We start from the raw sequence: 25,841 nt of genomic DNA, 5'->3' as shown, positions 1-25,841 counted from the left end.
GGGTGGTGTGCCCCCTCCCCAAGATAATGGAACCGGGAAAAAAAGGAAGGGGAGAAACAAGAGAATAGAGCGGGAGACGCCTCCCCGCATCGCCCTGGAGATAACGTGGGATGCGCACAGGGCTAGGCTGACGGGATTTGCTTGGCCTTTGCTTCACCACCGTCACCACCGTCCATCACAACCACTACCAACCCTTCCATAGGTACCTGCAACAAACCACACAGTTGCCGAGGGGTCCCAGTTTCTAGATCTCCCCATCTACCTTAAAAGCAGGCTTTCCTGGACCTGGCCCAAAAATGACGGCAAACTCTGGGCGGAAGCGAGCTTCATTGGAACCGGTTTAGTCCGGCTGATTGAGTCGCATACTCACACACTCCACACACACACAACCAGACTTGGCTCGCGCTGCTTACCGTTTTCTCCCCCCCCCCTCCTCCTCCTCCTCCTCCTCCATCTCCTCCGCGATAATTGACGCCAAGCGTAGTAACACTGTGCCGCTGGGACGGAAACGGAGGCCATATTTACGTCAGGATGGCTGATGTGCATGTTGCACCTAGACTGACATGCTCTGGCCCGCATTACCGGGCAGAAAGATGGATGCCCCAACCTCCCCCCTCCCCTCCTCCCCTGCTGTATCTGTATCTCTGCTCTAATTGCGGGGGAAACCTCTCCCGAGCCCTCTCCATGAGGTGAGCCACATACGTCGTATCAAGACATCTTGGCGAATCCCTCCTGGCGGGTTACAAACAAAAGGCACTCGCGACTCGGACAGAGGTATGAGCCCTCGTGGACAAGCCAGCTGACGCCCAACTTTTGATATAAGTGTTTTGAATTGAAGAGACGCTAAGGTGTCCTCCCAACCAATGCCAAGCTTTTGTCTATCACACCAAGCTACTGAAGCATGCTGGGCGTCTCTACTTACACGCGCGCACAACACAACAATTCACACAATGCCTGTCCTCCCCCTTTTCCTAGTGCCTACGCACCCAGGCAGGCACATCTTTCACCACCCTCTTAGCGTAGGTTTGACTCTGGGACACGGGCGTGCATGTGCGAATTATCAAAGAAGGTGGTTTGATTATGTATGGCGATGCACATTCTGAATGTCCCCCTTCATCAGCCTGAATGTTTGTCTTACTGCGTATACGCGCCCATGGCGCACTGCAGGGCTGTGTTGCAGCGGTCTCTGCTGCCTCCAAAGTGTTCTCAGGTGTGCGTTCCGAAAAAAACAATTCCAAGCCTTATGGAAAGCTCTTTGCATCAGCCTCTCTATGAACGCCTGGTGTTGTGAGTTTGCTGTTGCAAACTTATAATATGGAGCCGACTCCAAAAGATAGAATCGTGGCTATGCAGAAAATCAAACACGTAAAAAGTCGTATCGTCGTATCCGGGTGTAGTCAATAACCCATTTGACCCGGCATCTTTCCGAGTGAGTGGCCGTGGCTCTCGAGTGGCAAGTGGTTGTGGCAGAACACTTTCTTAGTGTTGAGCTGTGCACTCCCTTTCTTGGTGGCGTCGATGAGGTTGGCCGGGTCGTCATAGCTCTCGAGCTGGCAGCATTCGATGTTCTTGACCCAGCGGTGATTGGCAATCTCTGAGATGGATGCGCGCTTTGCCGGGTTGGGGTTGAGCATCATGAGAAGCACACGGCGGAGCGCGGGCGGAGAGACCATCAGGTCGAAAGCCGGATAGTGAGGGTAGTCTGTTTCCGTCATGCGAGCATCGGGGTCGGGGTGCTTGGCCTCCCACTTCTCCCATCCCTTGAGAAGAAGTCTGTAGCCCTCGTGCGAGGTATCGGCTCTCTTCCAGATGTTGCCTCCGAAAGTAAGGTAAATCATGACGACGGCGGAGCTCCACACGTCGAGGCCGCGAGGGTCGTACTCATCCTGCTTGAGAATGACCTCGGGTGCCGTGTACGGCTCGCTGCCGCACATTCCGGGCTTGCACAAGCGGATCTCGTCGCACATGCCCTTACCGCACTGCCCACCGGCTTCCCGGAAGCCGGGGTGATGGCCAGTAAAGACTTCTGATACGCCAAAGTCGGTGATCTTCAGCTTGCTGTCCTTGGTAATGAGGAGGTTCTCCAACTTGATGTCGCGGTGGGCAATGCCGTTGCTGTGGAGGTAGTTGACGCCCTGGATGAGCTGCTTGAACAAGCAAAGACGATCACTCTGTCTCGCCGGGTCCGTCATGTACCGCTTGGCGATGAGTCCGTAGAGATCACCTTCCGAACAGTATTCCATGACGTGGTTCCAGCGTCCGTGATCTGTGCAAAGACGAACCGTCTCGACGATGTTGGGGTGGTGCAGGCTCTTAGCGATACTGAATTCTGATTTGATCTTCTTGACGTACTCGTCCTCCGTCTCCTTCTTTCTCTTGCCTCTGAACTCCTTGACTGCGTATAATTCATTCGGGCATCCCTTTCGGCACATCATTGTGACCTTGGAGGTGGCTCCCTTGCCCAGGTGCTTGCCGTGACGGCCAAGCAGTTTGTGCTGGTACTCGAACTCGGAGAGAAGCTCGACAACGTCGACCTGGAAGTCATCGGGGAGGCTCAGACTCATGCGACGGGCCTTGACACCTACACCAGCGTCGGGCATTTGAGCCCAGGGAGACGATCCTTGCATCGGCAGGACGGGGTTCTTGTAGTGATTGTCCGACGCAGGCGCAAGATGACGGCTTTCGAGGCGAGCTTCGAAACTGCTGGCGCGTCTCCTTCCAAGAGGGACCGGCTTCTTGGGTGCGTGCTTTTCCCGTCCAGGGACGTTGGCGCCGACGAAGTTGACAGCGCGTCCGCGCAGGCTGGTGAAGCCAGTCGAGGCCCTGTTCTTCTTCTTGAAGTCATCCTGAGAAGGCATGGTCGAAGCCTCTTTGTACGATGAGGCGGTGTCGACGGGCGAGCCCGGCGATGGAGGCGAATTAGACCTCGTGGTGTTGCTTGATCTGTTCATTGAGAAACGTCTGCCACTGCTCTTGGCAGGTGTCGAGTCAATCACTGCACTCTCGGAGGCGTCGTTGGCTTGGCCCAAGAAGTCGAACTCTGGTCGGTTGATGGACGAGTTGGATCTTCGAAAGATGTTGGACATGGTCCGCTTAAAGCTGGTCGTGGAGCCTCGAGTAGGCCGTCTCTGCAGCGGAGTGGGTGGCGGCTCTTGGTCAGGAGTAGGTTCAGCTGGAGCTGGAGGGTTGGCGGGCTTTGGTGTCGTGGCCGAGTTTGCGGGCGAGACCGTGGGGGTGGGTGCTGTGTTGACCAAAAGAGGTTTCGGCGCAGGCTGCACCTGATGGGTAGGCTGGCTTTCGGGGGCGAGAGTAATATCGTGATGGTCTTGGCTGGGAAGGGTGGTAAACTCCTGGGACTGTCTCCCGCTGCTAATGGGGGTCACAGGTTCATTCGGCGATTCGCTTTCGGACTCATCGATTTCTTCGAGGATGGGAGAAGTAAGATCGGTCGGGAATTGGCGGGGGGACGAGGACAAGCTACTTGAGTTTTGTTGCTCGGAATGTTGCTTGTCTGGAATCGCAAGCGTTGTTAGTGACTGACGCCTTCAGGGATGCTGGGGACGGAAACAGGGCGGGTTGGGAACAGCTGCTTGATGACGGAAGTGCAGCTAGGGGGTGCAGCGACCACCAGACATACCTTGGGGCAGGGGAGCGGGCTGGGGCACCGCCAGGTTGGTAAGGACGGCCGCCATTGCTCTTCGGAGTGTGGCCGGTGGGCTCAGCGACAGCAGCGGAGAAGGGTGCTCTGATCAGGGATGGGCCGACACGTAATTGGGCCACACACCACCAAGAAGAAACGCTTGGTGCTGGTGCAAGTGCTGGTCGGGTTTTGGAGGGTGAGGTAGTCCGCGGCGATTCCGAGGGGTCTCCAATTCTCTGGCCTAGGCCTTGACAAATGGAGGGGGGAGGATGGGCGACAGGTGAGCAAAGAGTGTGTCCCCCGAGTGTCAGCCAACGCGAAATACAACCCAATAAGTCGGGTCAAGGTCGGCGAAGTGGGTTGGTCTGGCAAAAGGACGATGAGACCTTGGAAGCCAAGAGTCGAAGACGCAAAGAGAAGGGGGAAAAGACGTCTGTTGGAAAAGCTTGGTCTTTATCCCATTGCTCGTGGCTGCATGCGTTTATTCTGTCGTGGTTTTGGTTGAGCGTTCTGTGTCGAACCAACAGTCCGCAGCCTCCTTTTTTTTTTTTTTTTGGTATGAGTTGGGAGATCTTGCAACACAGGAAAGTGGTAGCAGAGCAATTTGATCCTTTGGCCTGCGTATGAGTGTGCACGCGAGCGTCTGCCGTTTTTTTTGCGTCAGGTGTCTGAAGAATCGAGCTGGATGTTGGGTCCTGTCCAAAGGGACCTCGTCTTGGTATTGGCACAGCGTATGTAGGGGTCGAGAGACGGGGAGGCTGCGGATGCCGTGATGAGTGACAGTACGTGTTGGTCTTTGTACTTTTCTCGACGCTCTGAATCGTGAGCTGGATTGACGACGAAGAAGACGAGGTAAACAGTTTGGTATCGGGGGGATAGAATATTAATAGTGGATTAGATCAGAGGAAGGGAAGAGGAGGGAAGGGGAGAGGAGGAACATGAAAACAATTCAGGCGTCCATTCTGAAATCGAGGCTTGGGAGGTGGGAAGGCTGCGAGTTTTGAGCCGTCGCAGGGGAGAATGGGTCGCGAACGAGACGGGGGGAACCGTTTCTCGATTTGGATGAAGACACGCTCGAAGGAGAACCCCGCTGCTGCGCTTAGAGGGGCGTGGGTGTCGGAGGGGACGCTCTCTTGAGAATCGAGGGCTATTTTCCGCCTCGGCCGGGTGGTGTGGAAGATGAGGAAAGGACTGTGCGAAAGTGGATCGGTAGGAGTGGGAAATGGAGAGACTGGGGAGAAGGGGGAAAGGGGGGCTAGGTGCAGACTGGCAATTCGAGTTCGGGGTACGGAGCGTGTAAGGAAACAGGTACCCCGTATCTTCCGCTGCCGCACTTGGAATACTCTTTATTTTTATTTCCTGAATGTGTCCTGAGGTTTGAAGAGTTGTCCGGGTGGGGGGGTTGTATGGGGAAGTGGAAGTGGAGGGAGAGGCAACAAATGGACAAGTTGGTTGCGAATAGAATCCTGGTATTGTTAATTGGCTAGGCTTGGGTGTTTCCTGGTATCTATTAGGTACCCATCTACCTGGGCGCGAGTACCTATCTAGGTATCCGTACGGATAACATGTGCAGGCAGGCTACTTGAGACGTGCAGTGGCGGCGGCTTGGTTTCCTTCCATTTGCCAATCTGCGGAAACAGCAGGAGCGAGGGAGAGTGAGCCGGGTCAACCACGGGCCACGGGGACTCTCTCCTCTTCGCTTTACCACCACCCACCAACATAACACGAACAACACGGCAGCTTGCCTCAGATACTTGGCATCCTCCTTCAGCAGGCGACAACGGAATCAACAATCACACAGTGCAGCAGTGTATGTATCTGTGGCCAAGACTGGACCAGGCCCAGTGTGTTCAAATGTCCAACCCCCCTTGATGGCCATTCAGCAGTCGGCATTCGCGAGGGTTGCGGCCAAGACGGTGTGCAGCCAAGAAACGACCAAGGGACGCACAGCGCGTGAGAGCCCATGGCAGGTCTCGCTCGAACAGCTGCCAAGTATTAGCTACCTCCTACGTAGGGACGAATGCACGACGGGGGGTTTGAGCGAGTATTCGGGGACGCTCTGGAGTCTGTACGAATAAGCCTTGACAGGGACGCACGACACTGGACGAAATAAAGCGGGACTGGAGAAAGCCCTGGAGTGGGGACATTTCCATGGGTATCTCAGATCCACCCGACGGGAAGCACACCGGCCGAACCTGATTCTTACAAGGCGCCCGATCCTCACTCTACTATCAGTCTCTTACTCACATTCTCATTCTCACTATGCATGCGCGCTAGCACCGTACTCACTCATCGGCCCCAACGGCTGAGCCCTGCCCTACCTGGGTGTAGTATCTTGTCTACTATTTCTCTGGCGTATCAGACGGGACGGCATTCTATGTCCGTCAGTCGGCTGCTGCACAAGAATGGAATATCGACCTGCCTGCGTTGCCACTTGCAATGCCCCGCCCAACACCATCGCCTCAATGGACATGCCAGACCTCAGGAACAACACGGGGGCGAACAGTAATTGCCCGAAGCCATGAGCCATGGAACCCAGTAGGAATCCCAAATGGAATATGCCTTCCAGACTGCCAACTTTCTATTTCCCCCTTGCAGCCGCGATCGGCGAACAATCAAAGGCTAATGGCGGAAAGCATCGCGTCGGCCAATATGCTACGTACAGATTCGACATGTATCTGTAAAAACAACCAGGATAGAAGCAAGCATTAGTGTTGGCATTAGCAACTTACTCATATTTATGTGATATTGCTGGCATTTGGCACCGGTTCCTGGCGAGCATCGGCAGGTAGAAAAAGCAGGCGGGCAGGTATCACTTCGTCCATCCATGTTTCAATTGCCTCTCCATTCGCCTGCGATCTATTATAGGCCTACCAGCGGCCACCGCTGCCCTTGCCGCAGGAATTCTGGGAGGGGGCGTGAGTGGACTTGCTCGGCGTCGTGACCGCAGTCAATGATCAATTCCAATTGATACAGCATATCCGCATATCCATACAGACTCTTAAGACACTGTGGTACTGTAACACCCATCAGTATGGCCCTAAATTCGAGCCTCGACTCGGTCTTCAGTTTCAAAGCTCGCCCATGCGCTGGCGAATGAGATACCCCAACAATCTTGTGGGGTGAATGATGCGATGGATTGCTTGGCTGCGAACCGATGCTCTGTCTTCCTGGGCTCTTCCCTGGAGTCTTGCAGATATGGTGTTATAGGAGGACCACCTTTTTGCTCCAAGAGGACTGGTCCATGTGGCTCACCTGGCTTGTCCCTGCTTCTTGTTGCAGCATGCAGCGTGTTCGTCCGCCGCCGCCGGTTTCTGGAGAGAAGGAATTGCTGGAATGGGGAAGTTTACCCTCGCGCATCTACGGCGGTCCAACCAACAACGATGCGGCAATTCTCGTAACTGAAGTCTGAAATTGGGAGAGTGCGGTGCGTGGCAGCACCGTAGACGGAGCATTTACCGCACCCACCCGACTCACAAGCGCACTCAACGCCGTCCATATGCAGTCCACCATGCACATACATGCATGCTCGCCGCCCCGAAAATGACGATGACACAGATGGGTTTTTGTGTGTCTTGTGCGTGCTTCCCTTGGGGAAGGTAAGAGGGAAGGGGGCGGTCCATCGTGATCCTGGCCCTGGCCTGCACAATACTTACAGTATCCGTATTCCCGTGTTGCCTTCCGAGTACCCGCCCAAATGGGGACCTGCTTGCAAATGATGAGATGGAGACGACACTGACGGTGCGGATAGTGGATGACTGAATTAAATGACATCTTAGTCTGCCGAGGCACACGCTCGCTGCCTGTCTCTGGTTTGATTTGGATCTTCTTACCTCAGACCGGTCGGCTTAAATCTGTTTCTTGATACTAATACCGTAGTCATTTGCTGTCGCTCGTTATCCTTGGCGGCTTGCCTTGATTCTGGCCCATCATGATTGCTACTATCCACAAATTGACGATTCGCAACCGAATAGTGCTTCTTCTCCCTTTTGCCGATTTGGCGACAACAGCATTGGTTAGCGGGATTCCACGAGACCGGCGGCTGTTGGACAGAGATGACGATGTTTGGCCGACAGGCAAAGAGTTCCAAGGTGGAGGGGACGGCACAGAGGCACCTCTTGAGCAAGTCATTCGGTTGCTAAAGGCGCGAAGAATCAGAAGATGTCTATCTCACTTGGAGACTGCCCGTGTAGCTAGCTACGGGCGACAACTGGTTCGATGAGAATCTGCGCTCTCAATGTGTTTCAGGGGCGGATTGAAGTGGTACCTGTACCTTAGGTACCTACCTGTACATCACACTTATGGCGGTACGTGCGCTACCGGATGACAGCTGACGAGAGAACGCCCTGTGTGCAAAAGGTCAATGACAAGCAAGAGCAAGAAAGGTACGGATACTCCTGCGCATGAGGGAGGGAACTGGCAAGAGCAGCGAGGACAAGATCAAGCAAGGCACACAAGAACGGGAAGAACGGTATCCATATTTCCTTGTCATGCGAAAATGCCGACGATTACCTCATTACCGCTTTACCTCCACCACAGAACCCACGAACGAGGCTCTGATCTACTCTGTATTGCCATTGCAAGTCACGCCCACACACACACACCTAGTTCCATAGGCCACCCATACGCACGTCGTCCTCGGTGCCCCGGTGGATCTCTCTCAGGGCTCTTCCTCGGAGTGATGCTGATGGGTCATGGCAGGCTCCGTCTGAATGCACCACGCTGGAGACTGGGGACTGGACGTGATTGATGAACTTATCACTGGGGAGCCACAGACGGGCATCAGATCGAACACGGTGAGCGATAAAACTCCCGCTACAGTACACTGTCGGCAACTCGGGGGCTGTTTGTGGTCAACTGACGGAGACTCCCCGAGAATGGAGGCGCCCCAAAGGGCCGACATGGCCGACAAAACCTGCTCCTCGGCTGCCACGGCGCGACACAGAAGGGGGTGGGGGTGGGTGCCTTTTCCGCCCTGCCAGCAGCCGACATCACTCCTGGTTCAATCGGCGCCTGTTGGACATCGGATCCTGCAAGTGCTTCGATGTTCGCGGTCGCTGACCAGTGTAGCAGTACCTGCGTTGTCGCGCTCGTGAGGCGAAGGCATTTGAAGACAGTGGTTTTGTCTTTCTCTTTAGACAAGGAACGGGGGACGCCAGGATGCCCAACCTCAGCGGCACATGCGCTTACGGGATACCTACCCTCGGAGGTTCAAATGTATGTCTCAGCGGCACGGACGATGAACCGCGTACTCGAGCGTCCAACTAAAACGCCTCGCGCCGTCCATCATCATGTCACCACCAGGAACAGCCTAGTACCCGAACGCCACATCCTTGCCGCCGATTGTTTGGCTGACAGGCTGGCCATTCTGTAATGTGCGCAAGTCTTGCAGTCGCTCTCGCTTGTGGTTGCCGTGGTTGTTTCTAAAGCCCTCCGATAGACTTTCTCAACCCCAGGATCCGGGAAGCTTTTGGGAGAGACCGAAAGTCAATGGGACTTCATGGGCAGCCTCTCACCACTGACCACGACCCTGCAACCCAATACTGTGCCAACAGTCAATTCCTGTCGCTGTCTCGGACTTGGGCTGCAGTCTGGTACGGCGATCACTGGTCTCGAAGCACCCACCGAGTAACGTTCCAACTGCTGTCTTATTTTCTCTCAAGCCTCTGCTCGCGCGGCAAGGATGCAGCTAAGGCCAGCGATGGATCCCCAGCACCCCCAGTTGTTCGCGGATCTCCATTTGACGACAATTATCGCCACTGGCCATGGGTTCCTAGCTTTGGAGATAGTAAACGGCCCTAATCTGGACCCTGCGCAGCGCCCGCGCCTTGACCCCACGTTGAGTACGTACCGCTACCTGATCGTCCTCGAAAGACATCTCTCGAATTATTCCAACAGTTTCGTCGAACGGGACTCACCTTTGCACAAACACGAAGAGAACGAAAAACATGTCCGATTGCGTTTCCGGCTCGGAGCGTGTTCAGGATGACTTCAACCCAAGAAACAAGATGCTTTTCCCAAGGCCACGCCCGCTTGGCATGGAAACCACGAGGTGATGCCAAAAGTCCACTCAACGTTCAACCACATGCCGAGTCTCCGATGCGCCAGCTTCCTCTGAACATGGAAGGAAAGATGACAAGGGTGTCGTTCCTGCCCCCAGACCACAGTGGGCATCTTCAACTCGAGGGTCACGGCTCATCAATGGGCTCTCAGGGACCATTCTTACCGCCTCGCTTCGTCTTGCGCCGAAACGCGATACGAGCGTTTCGATATTACATCATGGCCGCTCCTACAAAACAGAATACAGTCATCGATGTTTAAACATGACGACAACTTTGATGAGGTCTATTTGACACACGTGAATATGTAGCAAACTCCTTGGCTTCACCGTCGTTGAGACGACAAGATTAATAGGGCGGGCGATCAACAGCGAGGCCGCAGCAAAAGCTTCGCCTTTCTGAAGATACTTGACCAAACCGAGCCTGACATGCAATTCAGTGCACAGAGTACTGCCCCAATCAATTGAAACAAGGCTGTTGAGATTGCCAGAAAAACTGCGCTTGGCAACAGCGAGCAAAGCGCACGCCGAGCAACTCAGTCCCGGCGCAAACGTCGAGCCTAATCGAACAGCAAGAGAAATGCAACTGCATCGCTCACAACAAACGGCGCGCGCTGCTTGTCGCGAAACACGGCGCCACGTCAAAGCAGAGACGACTGGCCGGTGTACAAGTCACGACCGAGCCATTCTCAATCAACCGTCATCGTCATGGATCCCTTTAGGGTTTATTTACCACAAAATGCAGCCGCTGGTCCGCCGCTGTCTGTGCCTCTTTGCCGGCAGTATGCTTCCGGATTTCTGCAACGGCACCGGGATGAGCGTCCGCAAACCCAGCCATAGGAACGCAACTAGTCTGCAACGCTCTGTCTCATTGATGCCAACTGGTTGAATGTCTGATTCGATGCCAGTTTCACCGGGCCCTGCCACGAGAATGCACCCGTTGATCGTCATCAACGGTGTTTCGGCCAGCGCATTCAATGTGCTGGACCGGGCGACATTGAAAACGCGATATTACGGCACCCAAAGAAGCACAGTTTCGGGCGGCGTGGCGCACCGAACCGATGGCAAAGCAAGATGCGGGTTGCGTGTGCCAAGTACTTGCCAGGCTGCAAATGTGCGCCCCCGTCCGTCGGCCGAACTAAGTTTTGGCTGACAGCTGCTCTGCCTGGCTTGCATTCATGCTGAACCTGTCCAAACGACGGGAACAGGCACCGCAGTCGACGTTGCTAGGGCGTAACACCGCCGCCGGCCATAGCATTTCATGTTCAAGTCAGGCTCGCCAACAGCGCGCTGTTCGGGTCACCAAGCCGTCAGTCAACCAGTCAGCGCCCCTCTCCCTTTCGCTGTCTATGGCGCTTCCGGGTCACTCGTGTCGCATCCAGTCTGTCACCGGTGACATTTGCGTGGGCCGGGGCCGTTCAGAGCGGCATTGGATAGGAGCTGAGGGTGTACACCAGTGGTTTTGTGACAGCCCTGTTGGTCACGACTTGTTTCAGCACCAAAACCACGAGGATGCCGTTCCCCCACGCTTACTGGGGCTGCAGCGCGCTTTGGGGAGAGACGGTGAATGGCTCGCTTGATGCGCTACTGCAGGTGGACCGAAAGGGAGATGCGACGCATAATGAAATGAGCCAGACATTTGGCGCTGGCCGGTGCCACGCCGGCGGCCGTACGGAGATAGAGAGGGAGTGGGTTGTGCGGATTGAGGACTCGAGGAGGAGAGACGGGTCATGGATCCCGTCACTTGACCGTGCCAACGTAATGGAGCTCGCGTTGTGACTATCGCTTGACGACTTGGCGACCGAGATGTACCGAAATGAGTCCCGGGATGCTGTGTCAGTCACCGACAGTCGACCATGGCCCTGCAGTACGGAAACTGTCATTTTGTCATTTTCAGCCGGCGACGCTGGAGCCGCCGCTGAGCACCCACGTATCAGGCAAGCCCGCCCGGGCGACATGAACAACATCCCACGGCCATGGCGGAACGGACAGGAGCGGCTCCCGCTCGTCACGATATTGAGGCGCCCATGACTCCGTCACGTCCGCTTCGTCGGTGACGCATACGGATACAGAGATCGCGAAGGTGTGGATGGCCCCCGCTCCAGTCCAGATGCGTCCTGTGTTCTGTTGGACTCTGCCTCTCCCTCTCACACACGCACCATCAGACAGGGCAGCGCTAGGATTTGAGCAAGCAACCTTTCGATGGTGTCCACTGGCACATGCGGGCTTGTCCCCCCAACTTACCCCCAACTTTGTGGTGCGAAAGTTATTGAGATGGTGCCACTGAAATTCAAAAATGTCCCCAGCTGGCAGCTCCAAGTGGGACTGGCTGGATTAGATCCGGGTCTTCATGCCCGCATGCTCTGCGAAAGTAGTTGTCGCACCGAAATAGCACTCGGGAACAGCGAGCAGCAAGCGAGGTTTGGGCTTGGCGAATGGAAGAGCAGACGCGTCCCAGTGGCTTGTCTACGCCGTTGTACGGACAGTCACTTGAGAGTCGAGACGCGTATTATTATCTACTGTTGTTGCTGTGCATACCACACGATCCAGGAGGTTGCTACGGATATGAGCTCGCGCGCCCCTTATCGAGGGACAATGAGTGTTCCCGATAAGGCGGTGGGTTTCCTAGGGCGGGACACCACGACTTTAGCCTCAGTTGACGTCTCATTTCAACGTTTGCCGAAGTAGACACATGCCTCGTTGTTTGGGCAGACGGACCGCAGCTGGCTGGCTGGCTGGCTGGCCGGTGGTAAGGCCAAGCCTCATGTCCGTACTCCGTATTGAGCCGGGATACGGAAAAGGCTTCGGAACGCCACGTTGACCCAATAGAAGCGTGCGTCTCGGCCGTCAACATCGTCACCAGCCTCTTCCTCCGTCGTCCCTCCAGCCCAGAGGAGGGCGCGAGAGAAAGAGAGAGAGAGGCATGGCCCGTCCCCGCTCGAGCCTCTTCTGTCTGAGTGGCTGGCCCCTCGATGCTTGACAACGACGACGGCTTTCCCGCCAAGGCAAGTGGCGGTGAGCTAAAGGCCCCCGAAGCCCTGGAAAAGTAGGCTTGCATTTGAGTGCCCGCCCTCTCACGGCTGCTGGACAACAGCAGCAGGTTAAAGGGGCTGGGGGATCTCGCTTCCATGCCTGGTGCATCTTCCAGCTGGAGACAAACAATTGGTAGGAGCTACAGCCCACAAGGCTTGCAGCTTCTGACATTACAGCCTACCCCGGCCTGATGATTCCTGGGGAAGCTCGTACGACTGCCTTCTGCTTTCGAACCTGCCCCATGCATACGGAGGGTTTCGCTGCAGCTTTCCGCGCCGCAGGGCTTTTGACTATGCCTCTTGAACTTGTCACTGTTCTACTACAGCCGGGCAGTTGCGTCGAGACTCGAGTAGGTACCTCCACTGTCTCCGATACCAACACGGGGGTCTCGTCACCCCTCAGTGCTCACCAGTCAACACACCCATCGCGATATTGGCTGGCTACCAACGAAAATAAGAACAGGAAAAGTCTGGGGTTCGCGGGGTACAAACATATTGGCTTACGCCCACAATGGGCTCTATTGTCCCGACCGAAATCACACACACTCACACTCACACAGAACTCTATTTGCAGGGTGGGAAGGAACAGGCCATTCTCGCGCTTGGGCTCTCCGTTCCGTCCATACCGCAGCGGCATTTCGTTGAGGATCAGGACAATAAATCCCTCACGCGGCGGGCTGGCCTGGGCTGGCATGCACCATGATGGATGATGGCAAAGATGACAGCGGCGGTGGTAGTAGTGGTGTGGCCTAGGCTCATGCTCCTCCTTTGCATCTCGCCAATCATTCTTTTGCATCTTTCACCCACACTCCCCCCCCCCCCCTCCTTTCACTATACTGGATACATTTCGTACGCTTTCCGCCCTTCGCATCGCATCTGCCGCCGTAGCTTTGCGGCTCAATAACTTGGTTGATTGATCCCCGCACCGCCGACACAATACGCGGACCGCGGGATCAGAGCTCTCCTGCAAGATGTTGTCAGACTTCCTTTTCTCCCGGAAACTCATTGTCATAAGGATATTCCATCTGCATGATGAAAGGGAGGCTTGTCGTCCAACCACCTCTGCTCTTGGGTGGGGTTGAAGAGAGTTTCGATGGCGAGCGGTACCCAGGAGACATTTCTCGCAGATAGGACCTTATCTCTTTGTGGCGAAACGAAAGGGAAGATTTGCCCCGATCTTCTCTTCTGGAACGCTTCTCCCACCTTGCCCAAGTCGGAGACGTCTGCATCGCCTAGTCTCCTCTAGCTCCGAAAGGCCTGAGCGACGATCCGTCACCACAAAAGCCGAGTGTGTGTGTCGACGCGGGGCCTTGGCGTGTGTCCAGACCAGATGCTCAAATGCCTTACCATTCGACCTCCTGCTAGCCAGGGGAAGCTTGTCTCGATATTGCTTGCGATTGTAACCTTACGACTCTCTTGGCCCATTCGGGGCTTCCCATTGAGCGATGGGAGGTGCCAAGCCGAGCGTGTCGAGTTTCTTCTCGACTCTTTTTCTTCTTTTCTGTCTTACATCTTACACCCACACATATACACACAGTGCATATGTTTCCCCTTCCAGTTGTCGGGCAGATGGCGCCCGCGGGGCGTCACATACAGGTACACTGCGATGACCATTTGACACGTGTGTACCTGTGGTTGTATGATCTACATAGACGTCCTGTTATCACTTCCGCCGAAGTTCGGACGGGCTAAGGTGATGACGGAAGTAAGATCGGCTCAAGGGTGGGGTACGGATGCGGGCGGCGAACTGTGCGTTGGTGGCACAGAATGGGTGGAAAGAGTGTTCCGTTCCCCCCGGAAGCCTTATGCATCCTTCTGTGTTGAGAACTTGAGATGCTTCGATCCGAGCGTGGACGGCCGGCCTTCGGCGCTCTGTGGCCTTTCGATGCTGGAGCTGAGGTGGGAGATAGGTAGACAGGTGTCTCAAGCCGATGCGTCTCGCGGGCCGGTTGGTCGTGCGTTGTAGCAACGACCTGCAGCTGCAGCTGCAGCTGCAATTGCAGCCGGAACGCGTGCGATGGCGGAAGCTACGGGGGTATAACTTTGAGACGCGGGTTATGAGCTCTCGCGCGTGTTGCTGCGCGGCGCGAGATGGAAGTCTTTGTTGCTGCTCTCTCGATCTCTCGGGCTGTAGAATAGGATAGGCTTGTGTCCGTATTAGGGTACATATCGTGTGGGAAGTCTGGTGCCCTTTGGTAGTGTGAGAAGCTTGGTCCCCGAGATGTGTCTCGCAACTCAAGAGAGGGAGGCTGCCTTGACAGCTGAATGAAGTGCCTCTGGTACCATCTACTTATCTGTTTGGGTCATTGGGGTGCGCAGTTCGGGAGCGACGAACATCTGGCGGCCAAAGGACGGTGATCGGAGCGGTGAGCTGGAGCTGGAGCTGGAGCTATAATAAAGGTGTGACCTCGAATCGCTGGAGTTGGGGTTCACGGAATGATCATGGAGTGATGCCCTGTGTATTCTCAGGTAGGCCTCTTCTAGGACGTCGCGGACTGTCCGCTCCTGAGCTCGGCCTTTACGTCCACCAAATATAACTTTCTCTGTCTCCCTGAACATTGCTGATCCTGCCAAATTCAGCGAAGCTGGCAACATCACGACTTACTGCAAGTGAAGAAAGGGCTTTTGACAACGTACTTGGTGGCCGATGGGGCAAAGCTTGCCCGTGTCTTGTCCGCCGAGATACTTGGGCTCGAGGAGCCCATCGGCATAGAGGGAGGCCGATGAGTCTATCCGACCCATGGACCGATAATGCCGTCTTCCGAGGACAGTGGGTGTCCTGCCAAGAGCATCCTACGAATGGTTGGGAGAAACGGCAGTTGCAGCCAGAAGTGTCACGATACAATGGTGTGATGTATCTGAGACCGCTCTCAGTACAGACCTGGGCAGCATCCGGAGTGGGGGTTACGCTCAACGCGAAGTCTATGGCAAACCGTACCGTCAGTCTCCAGGGCTCCTGCGGATATCAAGAGCCTTCACCGGGGTGAGTTCGACTGCGTTGTATTTCGATGCCTGCCGTGAGATCGCGGGTGGCACAACACCCGCCTGGGATCCAGCTCAGAGGGGGAGGGGGGTTCCAAAGGACTGACGACCAGTGCAAACTCCCATACAGGTCGTCTAAGAAGACGTACTTTCGTCTGTTCTCCTATTTGCCTGCTCCTCCAATAAAGGCCTGTTGTCAAAGTTGACTGAAGCCGGAGCGCAGTCAAAGTGCTTCTACTTACTTTATAGCCGCAGGCAGCATATCTTGGAAGGCTGTTTCTTGGGAGCCGAGAGCGTGTTGAGGTCTTGAAGATCGTACCGTGCAGATGGATGATGGAGTCGCCAAACGTTGGCTTTATCGGCGGGCGTGTAGCACTCACTCTTCTCTGGGAGACGATGCCTGGGGCCTTGGATGGACTGGCTGGACTGGCGGAAGCAATATCGACCTACTCGGCATGTCAGCGCGTTTATGCAAAACGTACTATGCCTTTCTACTATCAGCCGTATGTGTATGGCAGGTATTTTGGGGAGTCTCGCCGATGCTCCTATGCATTGTACCTGAAATCTCGCAACCCCGTCCAAGTGTTCAAGCCTAGGGTGCGGATGCAAAATGCCTGGCAGAGTTCCCATCCTGGTCACTGGCGCCTGTGCCTGTCCCAGCACGGCATGGACGCCGGCTATGCCCACTGCGTATCTTGGAGTCAGAGGGGGGTGGTGCGCGGAGTTTCGTCGGGCCTCGTTGGAAGTTCTCCTTGGTGCGAAGACAGCGTACAGCCAAGTTCGTATGGAGCCCGTAGCCTCTCGTCACCGGCTGAAGGGGTACTTATTTATGATCAGCACACTGGAGATGGTGGAAGAGAAAGTTCCTAGTGCTACACGGCGAAGGTGGTGAGGAAGTTGGCGAGGTGGTGACTCGATCGAAGAACACCAAAAGTCGCCTCCCAAGTAGGTCGAACAAGCCTACCACGCAGTTATTCAGGTCGCCTGAGAAAAGAGGTGGCTGCGAGAAACCTGGAAAGCTCTCCAAAGTGCGACACCCGGTGCGCTATGTCGCTGTGTCGCGCATTCAAAGTCAGAGGGGAACCCTTTCTTTGAGAGTGAACGATGGCATAAGAACTAGGTAATGAATTCGAGAGTCGGCAACAAGAGCGAGAGGACAGAAGTTTATGGAGATGGAAATCGGCTTCCAAGGGCAAATGATTGGCTTTCGTGACCATCTCGGCATCGGATGCAATGGTATTGCGGGGAGTACCGTCGTTGTCTTGGAGGGCAGCCTTGGTTTGAAATCGAGCAGATGTTACCACGAGCCGAGCTTTTGTTTGAGTTGCTCATGTTTCTCTGGCCGTCGTAGCTCGGTGTCTGGTCAAGAGTATGACTGACAGCTTCCGCTGTCACTAAGAAGGCTATTAGAATTTGGTCGAGCGAGAGCATCTGAAGATGTAAATGGGGCGTAGTGTCAGAATGAGACCGTCGACTCTGCAAAGTTTGGGTGGCTACATTGCCCCTGGATGATAGGGTTCCCCCCTCGGCCTCGAGATATGTTTTACAAATCTCGCACAATTCAGTTGATTCGAACTCCGATATCTGTGTAATAACAAGGATAGATAGATAGTCGTCAGTAGGTTGGTCACCAAGCAACTTGATGCAATGGACAACGCACTTTCCGTAAGGATAAAGCCCCTTGGACATAGCAGTAGCATGTACCTTCGAGTTCTTTTGTGCTCCTTCACGAGTAACTCCAATGGCTCATTCTTGGTTGGGCGAGATGCCGACAACTGTCAGCGCAAGGGAACACTCGTCTCTGACTTCTTTCTTTGCCTGACCAGCTTTGGTTTCAAGGGGTGAAACCGTGAACCTTTCTGAAACCTCCTCCCCTTCACAGCATAGACAATTGGGAGAAACAGATACAAAATATGCAAGTGTAAATTGGATATATGCAGAACACCTACAATGCCAAGAATCAGGAAGACAGTCGATGAACCAACGTAGGTTTCCAGTGTCTCTAAAACACTTTCGGGTCGTGTAGGCAGCTCACTGCTTATTGATACGTCTCGAGCTGCGAGGACTAGTTCTTCGTATGATACTTCACCTCGATAACCCCTCTCAGTTGGCCTGCCCGCCCGGCTCATGCTGATGAGCATGTCTATCTAGGCTGATACTTATTTACGCACAGGAAGGAAACTGAAGATGGAGCTGAGGGGCCATACGAACGAAGCCGATGATTTTCAAAAGCCCAGAATGAGGAAAAAGTCGCTCAATAAGAAGCTCTTACTCAGATTGCCTTTCTGGGGATGTTGTCTTCCACGAATATATATATATATAGTCAGGGTGTTATGGCGGTTACGTTTACTAGCTAGCAGCCATCGTACGTGAGTGAGTGAGGTGGGCGTTTCGACTTGACCTCGCTCGATATCACAATATGCGCATTCGTATTGCATCAATCAGTTTGTTTCTTTAAGCAGTTCGTTTACTTCTGTCTCAAAGTCTTCTTCATTCAAGCTGGACAGATTGACTGATGTCATCACTTAACCAGAATAAATAGGTTCTGTCTATTAGGAGCATATATAGATGCCCACAACAATCAATCACTCGAAATATAGGGCAGGTACTGCCTATCAATCCATTCAAACGAAGCACTAGAGATGACTTCCCTTGTGAAGCGAGGACTGTGGCCTAACCGACAAAATGAAGAAGGCATGGTGGAAATGACTTGCAAAAGTTCGAGGACCGACCGCGGTTCGAACGCGGGGCCTAGAGATAACTGCATTGAACTGCAATCTCTCGCTCTACCACTGAGCTATCGATCCGACTCAAGTGATTGACAAGCAACCAAAATATTAGCCTAAAAATAGGCTCCGGCCTACGCTTCCCCGCTCCTCCACCACCGAACTCTCCCCAATAAAGACCTGTATGTCAACTGTAACTAACCCCAGGCAGAGACAGAGACGACTCTAATATTTTGATGCTGTCAGGGTGCTCATTGGATTTAGTTAGTTCATAACGTCAAGGGATCAAGTGAGTCTGTGTCATGGGTAAACTTCTAGTCTTGACGTAAGCCAATGACCTAGATGTTCCAGTGGCTAACTCATAAGTGATAATTATTACCCAACCATTGATGCACATTAAGAAGCTCCGTCTCATCCAGTTTAGCTTCAATACAATATTGAGGTGGTTAAGTGTCCAGACAGCCACGGGGCACTCGTGTTATCTACGATGCGAGCACAATACAGTAAGGGGAACATAGAAAGTAAGTCTGTTTCCGAGACTAGGTAAAATGGATTGGGCTATGACCAAGCCGAAGAACAGATGCAACACCTCTAGTCCATATGGCATGGTTGACTCACCTCATATCAGCAACTTCACAAGAAGCCCACGATGCTTGTGAAGAGAAAGTCGACGCGGACGACGCAGAGGTCACAAGGTAGCAAAGAGGTCGAAAGCGGGTGCCTCCAGCCGATTGGGACGACCCTGCAGCCGGGTAGCGGCGGCCTCCGGTAGATGGCTAGCGCTGCAGTGCACCCCTGGCACTGGTGCATTCCGCTGCCCGCCTGGGCCCCAGGCGCCTATCGTTGCGGGGGGACCGGCGTCGTCGAACACCGAATCTGGACCGCCAGCTGCCACACGACAGCGGGACCCAGTGATCCACTTGGTCTCCAGGGCGGTTGGAATGAATCCAACATCACATTTCATCCGTCTTCCTTCTCGTTACTCACCCTGCCAACTCTGACTGCATACCTTCTTCACGTCTCTCATCTAATTGATTCGAACCCCGAACCCTCCAAATACCATCACGACACTCCTACTTATAGGACTTCGTCCGGGCCTCACGAGAACGCACCTATTCGCCTAGTGAACCGGCCGGTTGACCAACTAACTACCCCTCTCCCGCTCATCCTTCGACTCCCTCACCTTCGTCTTCACGACCAACCTCCGTTCTAGCACAAGATGACGACGAGATACAGAGTAGAGTGTAATCAAACATGCCACTAGTTGAGCGAATGAGATGAACCGGACAGCTAACACCTGTTCAGACGCTCTCAAGACCCACAGACGGGACCAGTTCATAGGTACGACAATACCATCATCACTTCATCTTGTCAGCAGGCACACTCGACGAGCGCCATGGGGCTTGGAATCGGCACCATAAGCACATAAGCCCATACGGTTTCATAGTAGACGATGTCGAAAGACTTGGTCGCTGCCATGATTCTCTCACAGCACCATCGACCGCCGTTCCCACTTCCGTTTCCATTCTCACTCTCACTCTCACTCTCATTCATTTCCCACTCACTCACGCCCCTTTGCAGAATGGATCAAGGGCCTTCTCGCCGTCCCCTTCGTTCTCTACTCCCAACCCACCGGGGTTTTCGACACGAGAGCGACGAGCATCGCCCACATGGCCGAGGAATCCCACCGTCGCTATGCCGAGATCTTCCGCGATGTCGAGCACATGATTGACGACCACTGTAAGTCTTTTGACGCTCACCCTCATCCTCAATCTTTTCTCTCAATCTTTTCTCCCATCATCTTCACACACACACGCGCGCGCGCGCGCCTTGCTCACAAAAGACACAGTCACCCGCCAAGCCGAGGCAAACAACCTCCCCTCCAAGCTCAAGATGCTCGTCCCCAGCGCAGGGCCCTTCTTCACCCGTCTGCCCCTCGAGGCCGCCTTCAACCACATGGATACGCGCCGCCTCATCTCATCACGCCGCTACGTCTCGCCGTCCTTCAACGACGTCCGCCTCATCCTCAACGCCGCCCAGATCATGGCCGTCACCGCCACCCCCGACTCCCCGCTCCAGCTCGCCACCTTTGACGGAGACGTCACCCTCTACGACGATGGCGAAAGCCTGGAGCCCTCGAGTCCGCTGATCCCGCGTCTGTTGGGTGCGTAATCGTCGCCTCCTACTACCCTTACTCGCAACCCTTCTTTACCCTCCCCCCCCCCCCCCCCCCCTCTACTAACAAAACTTCCTTGCCAGACCTCCTCCGCAAAGACATCAAAATTGGCATCGTCACCGCGGCAGGCTACACGACAGCGGACCGCTACTACGCCCGCCTCCACGGCCTCCTCGACGCCATCGCGGCCTCCACAGACCTGACGCCGACCCAGAAGGAATCCATCGTCATCATGGGCGGCGAGGCCAACTACCTCTTTGAATATGCCCCGCAGTCCCCGCACCTCCTGTCCCCTGTGCCGCTCGAGCAGTGGCTCACGCCCGAGATGGCAGCTTGGTCCGAGTCCGACATCACGGCGCTCCTCGACGTCGCCGAGGCCGCCCTGCTCGACTGCGTCAAGACACTCAACCTGCCCGCCACGCTGCTCCGAAAGGACCGCGCCGTCGGCATCATACCGACGGACCCCTCCATCCGCATCCCCCGCGAGTCGCTCGAGGAGACGGTCCTGGTCGTGCAGAAAATTCTCGAGCTCTCGGCGCTGGGGTCCGCCGCGCGGGCGCCAGGCGGCGGGGACTCTCCGACCACCGCCGGACCCCGCCCGCGGGTACCCTTCTGCGCCTTTAACGGCGGCCGCGACGTCTTCGTCGACATCGGCGACAAGTCGTGGGGCGTGACCGTCTGCCAGCGGTGGTTCGCCGCCAAGGCGGGCCGCGCCGAGCAGCCCATCGCCGGCGAGAACACGCTGCACATCGGAGACCAGTTCCTCAGCGCCGGAAGCAACGACTTCAAGGCGCGTTCTGTGGGCACCACGGCCTGGATCGCGAGCCCGGCCGAGACCACTGAGCTGCTGGACGACCTGATCGCGAGGGTGTGAAGGGAGATGGTCTGCGGGCTTGCCGACGGCTGCCGGTCCCCGCGGAGCGTGGGAAACACCGAGAAACCCCTTTCTCGAGTCGGTAGGAGGATGATGATGGATTCGAGGAAAAGGCGGTTTCGTGAGGGAGGATGTGTGAGAGATATATATATGTACTCGGGACGCGGCACGTACGGATCCAGATCCGTATCCTCTATGTGGACTCCCGCCATCCCCCGGATTCGAGACGTGCAAAAGAGAATGGCTGGGGGGCAGGACGTCAAAGTCATGGGGGTGATGCCGCCGAGAAAAAGGGTTTCGAGACACAAGAGGAGGAAAGCGCTCGATCAGGAAACCCCGGTGGGAAGCCGATGGCCCAGAGACGGGCATGTCTTTCTTTACCTTTGGTCTTGGTCAGGGGATGGAACCGCCAAGTCAGTTCCCCCCTCCCGACCTTTTTGTCATCGTCATTCGAGAGGCGCAGCTGCATTTTTTGGGTTTGGGCGGAGAACTGGGAGGGAGGGAAGGTTGCATTTGCATGTTGCATATCTTGAATCGACGCCAATTTTTGGTATTTTACGATTTCAAACATAAGAAGCCTGTTCACGTTGACGGACGGAAGAACTCTGTCGGAAATCAACGTGCGTCAGTCAGCGTGTGAAGTCGATCGTCTATCTGGCCAGTCTCACGGAATGCACCAGCAGACGGATAGGATAATCTCTTGCTTGACATAAGACGGCCACGAGAACCGCGCTAGCAATGTTTATTTGCTTGACTATGTCTAGTGCATTGCTCTTTTGCAATCAACTCCCAGAGACCAAGCACCGGCCGCCTGCAGCTGCTGCCATGTCAATTTAAAGATACCTCGGCCAAAGGGTCATCTCAACGCCCTCTGCCTCCATCATCGACGCCTTTCGCGCCAGTCTTTGCCTTTTCATACCCGCCATCCGGGTCCAGGTGAATGCGCCTCTGTCGACCTCCGTATCCATTGAAAACAACCAAGCCAATTCGTGAGAAGGAGTTTCTATCCTCCGGGGGGTATTGTGCATTTTTGTGTAAACACCGTGAAGTACGTTCCTGAGAAAAATCGAGCGATACTGCTCCGCAGAGTGATGGGAGCTCCATTTCCGCCCAGCCATCCATCCTGTCTATGCCGTTGAATCGAAAAAAGAAAAGAAAAAAAGAACAGGGAGCCCATCGCGTGGAAATGTACATAGGAAAAAAGGCGTAGGACTGGTCTATAGCGAGTACCAAAGCCAAGTGAGTGTCGAATGTCCGCAGGTTTGTGCAGTGGACGGGGATCGTATGTGCAGAATGGAATCCGAGATTATGAAACATCTATGCGGGTTTGTCGTCTGCCGCGTTGGTGAGAGGAGAACTAGCTTCGCGGAAGAAGAATTATACTGGTAATTTGTCGCCTTAGAACATGGAGCCCAGAGGAGCACCAAAGTTGGTTGTCTTCCTAAGCTTCAGGGGCACGTCGATCTCTTCGGCCTTTCTCTGAGATTCGGACGCATCATCTCTGTCGGTAGTAGAGCCTCTGTCACTGGCCGCGTCTGCGTCCAGTTTGGCCACGAGAGGGTTCTCCTTGTCCTCGGCCACGCCGTCTTCGCTCGGTGTCTTCATGCAAGTTGGGACGGCATCCGCGCCGCTACTGACATCTTGAAGCTTTTCGGACAGGCGCTTGAAGAAGATTTCGTCATGTGCAGGGATGTTGCGAACCATCAGAGGGCCCCTGAGCGCTGCGTCGTCGGTCGCCTCCAACGTGGGCTGTGGCTCGTCGGGGCCGCCGAAATCGTCATCTTGGAGATCGGACGAATCGACCCTAGCCCTGACATCATACAGGGTCGCCGGGTTCGAGCTCATGTCGGTCGGCGCCAGCGTCGGCGTGGAGCCACCGGTGCCGTCGGCGACGGTCGCGACCTCTGTACCGGGGGCGGTTCCCAGGACGGAGAGAGAATGGCTGGGAGTGTGTCCGGCATGCATGACGAGCCGGTCAGGCTCAGGGGCGGCGAGGACCTCGAGGGTGTGTTCCTGGGTCGGGCTACGTCTCGACCTAGCAGAGTCTCCAGTTGGGGAGGCGTTCCTGGACGAGGACTTTGAGTTTTCCGGGGGAGTCATGCCGGAGTCGGTGAATGTGCTCTTATGGATGGCCGGGGCCTTGAGCGGAACGCCTTCAAGCTTAGGGTTGATGATCTGGATGTCGACGATAGGAACGGGTTCCTCGTCCTTTGGGGAGCTGAGGAAGTCGACGGCGTCTGCGGTGGTAGGCTGCATGTTGGGGTTGAGTGGGATGAAGGGCGAAGTCTCTGGCTGTCTCGAAGGAGAAATGCGGGAGCTGACAGGGCTAATAAAACGAGATGGGATCTGGGCCGGCGAGACAGAGGCTGAGGCAGAGCCAGTAGTTGGCCTCCGCTCTGTAGTCCCGTTCGAGAAGCCGAACCGCGCGTCATTGGGTTGCGAGGAGAATCCTGGAAAGTAGAGTTCGGTGGGGCCATCGGCCCCACCACCACCACTTCGCGTTGCTGTTCCTGGAATTGCAACAGTGACGCCGGCGACTTTGCCCGCTTTCTCTAGCTCGACTCGCTGCAGCGCGCCTTGCAGCCGGATTTTGTCAGCGTCGATCACCGTGACCTGTTCTTTGAGACGGCTGATCTGCTCCAACAAAGCCGTCTTCTCGGCCTCCCACGCGAGACGCTCGTCTTCCATGATCATACGCTCCTCCTTGTAGACTTCCTCGACGCGCTCGCGGTTCGCCTCCATATACTTGCGCTCAGCTTCCCACGCCTCCCGAATCCGTGCATTCTGTTGGGCCAACCGTCGAATAATCTGAGCGGACGCCGGGGCCGAGGCGGCATCGGCGGAGACGGAGCGCGGATGAGGCATGCCGTTTGGAGAGACTCTAACAACGGGCGGGAAACCCGACGATTTTTGAGTGGACATGTTTTCGGCATGTGAGGGCGAAACCACTCTCGACATCTGATCGTGCGAAAAGGCACCGTCCAGGCTGTCCATACCTTTTGCGCCGTTGGGGCCGTTGGGAAGCAAGTGAGGTGAAAGAAAGGATTGCGATTGCGGCGGGTAACGCACAGCGCCGGATGATTGCGGGGAGTAATGCGAATAGCCCGGGATGCTGGGTGTCGGCTTGTTGTCGAAGTAGCTGGACGAAGTAGCCATCCGCGATAGTGACAGTGGCGAGATGACGGCAGACGGCGGCATGTTCGGGTCGTGGTCGGTAAAGGCCGAGGGTAGGAAAGAGTCGGAGGCGAGCATGATTAAGAAGGGTTGGAAAGAGGGAGGTAGTCGCAGTCGAGGGTTGAGGCCTGGGCCCAGTAAAGGAGCATCGAGATGGGTGAATGGGTTGGATGTCTTTGAGAGGGAGGGTTTGCCGGCAGGGAGCAGCAGCGCGCAGTGCAGCGGTAGGAGGGCTCAGAGGGGAGGTGCGCGCAGCAAGATGACGCAAAGCTGTCGAATGGCCCGTTAGCGTTGTTGCTTTTTCGGGACAGGCGCACCCTCTTTGTGTCTCGTACTCGTAGCAAGTCTTGGTGGTGGTTTATTCTCGGAGGAGCTCCAAATTCCACGGCAAGGTATGCCCTAGGGATTGACAGCGAAAGGGGATATGTTACCTAGCAGATGGTTCGTCGGAATCACGCTCCAGGGAGCAAGAATGGTTTAGTGATGGGTGGGAGGTGAGGAGGTAATCGTGCGTTGGTGTTGGTGGCGGAAGGTCGTCCGTTCCTTGGGTGAATCAGGGACAAAAAAGGGTCTCTCCACTGGCCGTTGACTTGTTGGCCGGGGTTCGGATGGATGCAAGGTACTACAATGAACCTGATGGCTTCCAGCGGATTGTGTCGAGGGAGAGAGAAGGAAAGTTTTAGTGAGAAGAGGTTGAGTCAAAACGGTGATCCAGATCACGGCATGACCAACGAGGTGTACACAGGCGGATGGATTGGTTGTTCTTGTCGAGGGAGGAGAGGGAGGTGGAAAGAAGGTAAGAGCGGCGATGGGGGTGGTTATGGCAAAATGGAATACGTAGGGGTGGACTGGTGTGTTGCTGCTGCTTCCAGTTGTTCTTCGTGGGCACGGCGAGGAGGAGAAGAAGGTGACCAGGGTACTTCGTGGTCAGCCGGACAGAGGTGAATTTCCAAGGTTGTCTAGCGGGTGGATGAGGTATCCGTACCGACCAGTGACGGGTTCCTGGGTGGATGTGCCGGTCACAACTTGGGTGAGAGGAATCGTCGGTAACCGGTTAACTGGGCTGGGATGGAGGTCGTGCTTTTGGGAGGTTGGGCTGGACTGCTTCTCTCTGCCTTTAGTATTTGGCAGGGGGTGTGTGTAGGTGCCTCTGGGACGAATACCAACCTAGGTACCTAG

At 55.2% G+C, this 25,841-nt stretch overlaps 7 protein-coding genes across 7 annotated transcripts; 4 read left to right on the top strand and 3 right to left on the bottom strand.

Moving 5' to 3' along the window:
* Window positions 1-854: 854 nt before the first annotated feature.
* CDEST_14575 (Putative serine/threonine-protein kinase, active) lies at window positions 855-4,589 on the bottom strand. Its single transcript, XM_062930731.1, has 2 exons — window positions 3,638-4,589; window positions 855-3,511 (listed from the first exon to the last, which is right to left on the bottom strand). The coding sequence occupies exons 1-2, from the start codon at window positions 3,690-3,692 to the stop codon at window positions 1,398-1,400; spliced, it is 2,169 nt and encodes a 722-aa protein (XP_062786782.1). The 5' UTR covers window positions 3,693-4,589; the 3' UTR covers window positions 855-1,397.
* Window positions 4,590-5,863: 1,274 nt separating this feature from the next.
* Window positions 5,864-6,420, top strand: CDEST_14574 (uncharacterized protein). Its single transcript, XM_062930730.1, has one exon. The coding sequence runs from the start codon at window positions 6,080-6,082 to the stop codon at window positions 6,350-6,352; it is 273 nt and encodes a 90-aa protein (XP_062786781.1). The 5' UTR covers window positions 5,864-6,079; the 3' UTR covers window positions 6,353-6,420.
* A 3,100-nt stretch (window positions 6,421-9,520) lies between these two features.
* CDEST_14573 (uncharacterized protein) lies at window positions 9,521-9,961 on the top strand (the record flags this gene model as incomplete). Its single annotated transcript, XM_062930729.1, has 1 exon — window positions 9,521-9,961. The coding sequence occupies exon 1, from the start codon at window positions 9,626-9,628 to the stop codon at window positions 9,959-9,961; it is 336 nt and encodes a 111-aa protein (XP_062786780.1). The 5' UTR covers window positions 9,521-9,625.
* A 1,630-nt stretch (window positions 9,962-11,591) lies between these two features.
* Window positions 11,592-11,860, bottom strand: CDEST_14572 (uncharacterized protein; the record flags this gene model as incomplete). Its single annotated transcript, XM_062930728.1, has 2 exons — window positions 11,592-11,815; window positions 11,854-11,860. The coding sequence occupies 2 exons, from the start codon at window positions 11,858-11,860 to the stop codon at window positions 11,592-11,594; spliced, it is 231 nt and encodes a 76-aa protein (XP_062786779.1).
* A 2,566-nt stretch (window positions 11,861-14,426) lies between these two features.
* CDEST_14571 (uncharacterized protein) lies at window positions 14,427-15,457 on the top strand (the record flags this gene model as incomplete). Its single annotated transcript, XM_062930727.1, has 2 exons — window positions 14,427-14,678; window positions 15,311-15,457. The coding sequence occupies 2 exons, from the start codon at window positions 14,427-14,429 to the stop codon at window positions 15,455-15,457; spliced, it is 399 nt and encodes a 132-aa protein (XP_062786778.1).
* Window positions 15,458-18,722: 3,265 nt separating this feature from the next.
* CDEST_14570 (Putative IMP-specific 5-nucleotidase, HAD-like superfamily) lies at window positions 18,723-22,625 on the top strand. Its single transcript, XM_062930726.1, has 5 exons — window positions 18,723-19,682; window positions 19,744-19,779; window positions 20,020-20,178; window positions 20,288-20,602; window positions 20,698-22,625. Exons 1-5 carry the CDS (start codon window positions 19,658-19,660, stop codon window positions 21,486-21,488), a joined length of 1,326 nt encoding a protein of 441 aa, XP_062786777.1. The 5' UTR covers window positions 18,723-19,657; the 3' UTR covers window positions 21,489-22,625.
* Window position 22,626: 1 nt separating this feature from the next.
* On the bottom strand, window positions 22,627-25,569 carry CDEST_14569 (uncharacterized protein). Its single transcript, XM_062930725.1, has 2 exons — window positions 25,094-25,569; window positions 22,627-24,932 (listed from the first exon to the last, which is right to left on the bottom strand). Exon 2 carries the CDS (start codon window positions 24,738-24,740, stop codon window positions 22,887-22,889), a length of 1,854 nt encoding a protein of 617 aa, XP_062786776.1. The 5' UTR covers window positions 24,741-24,932; window positions 25,094-25,569; the 3' UTR covers window positions 22,627-22,886.
* Window positions 25,570-25,841: the final 272 nt, after the last annotated feature.

This window comes from Colletotrichum destructivum, chromosome 10, assembly GCF_034447905.1.
Source record: "Colletotrichum destructivum chromosome 10, complete sequence".
Lineage (NCBI taxonomy): Eukaryota > Fungi > Ascomycota > Sordariomycetes > Glomerellales > Glomerellaceae > Colletotrichum > Colletotrichum destructivum.
This window is presented reverse-complemented; position numbering and strand designations above follow the sequence as displayed.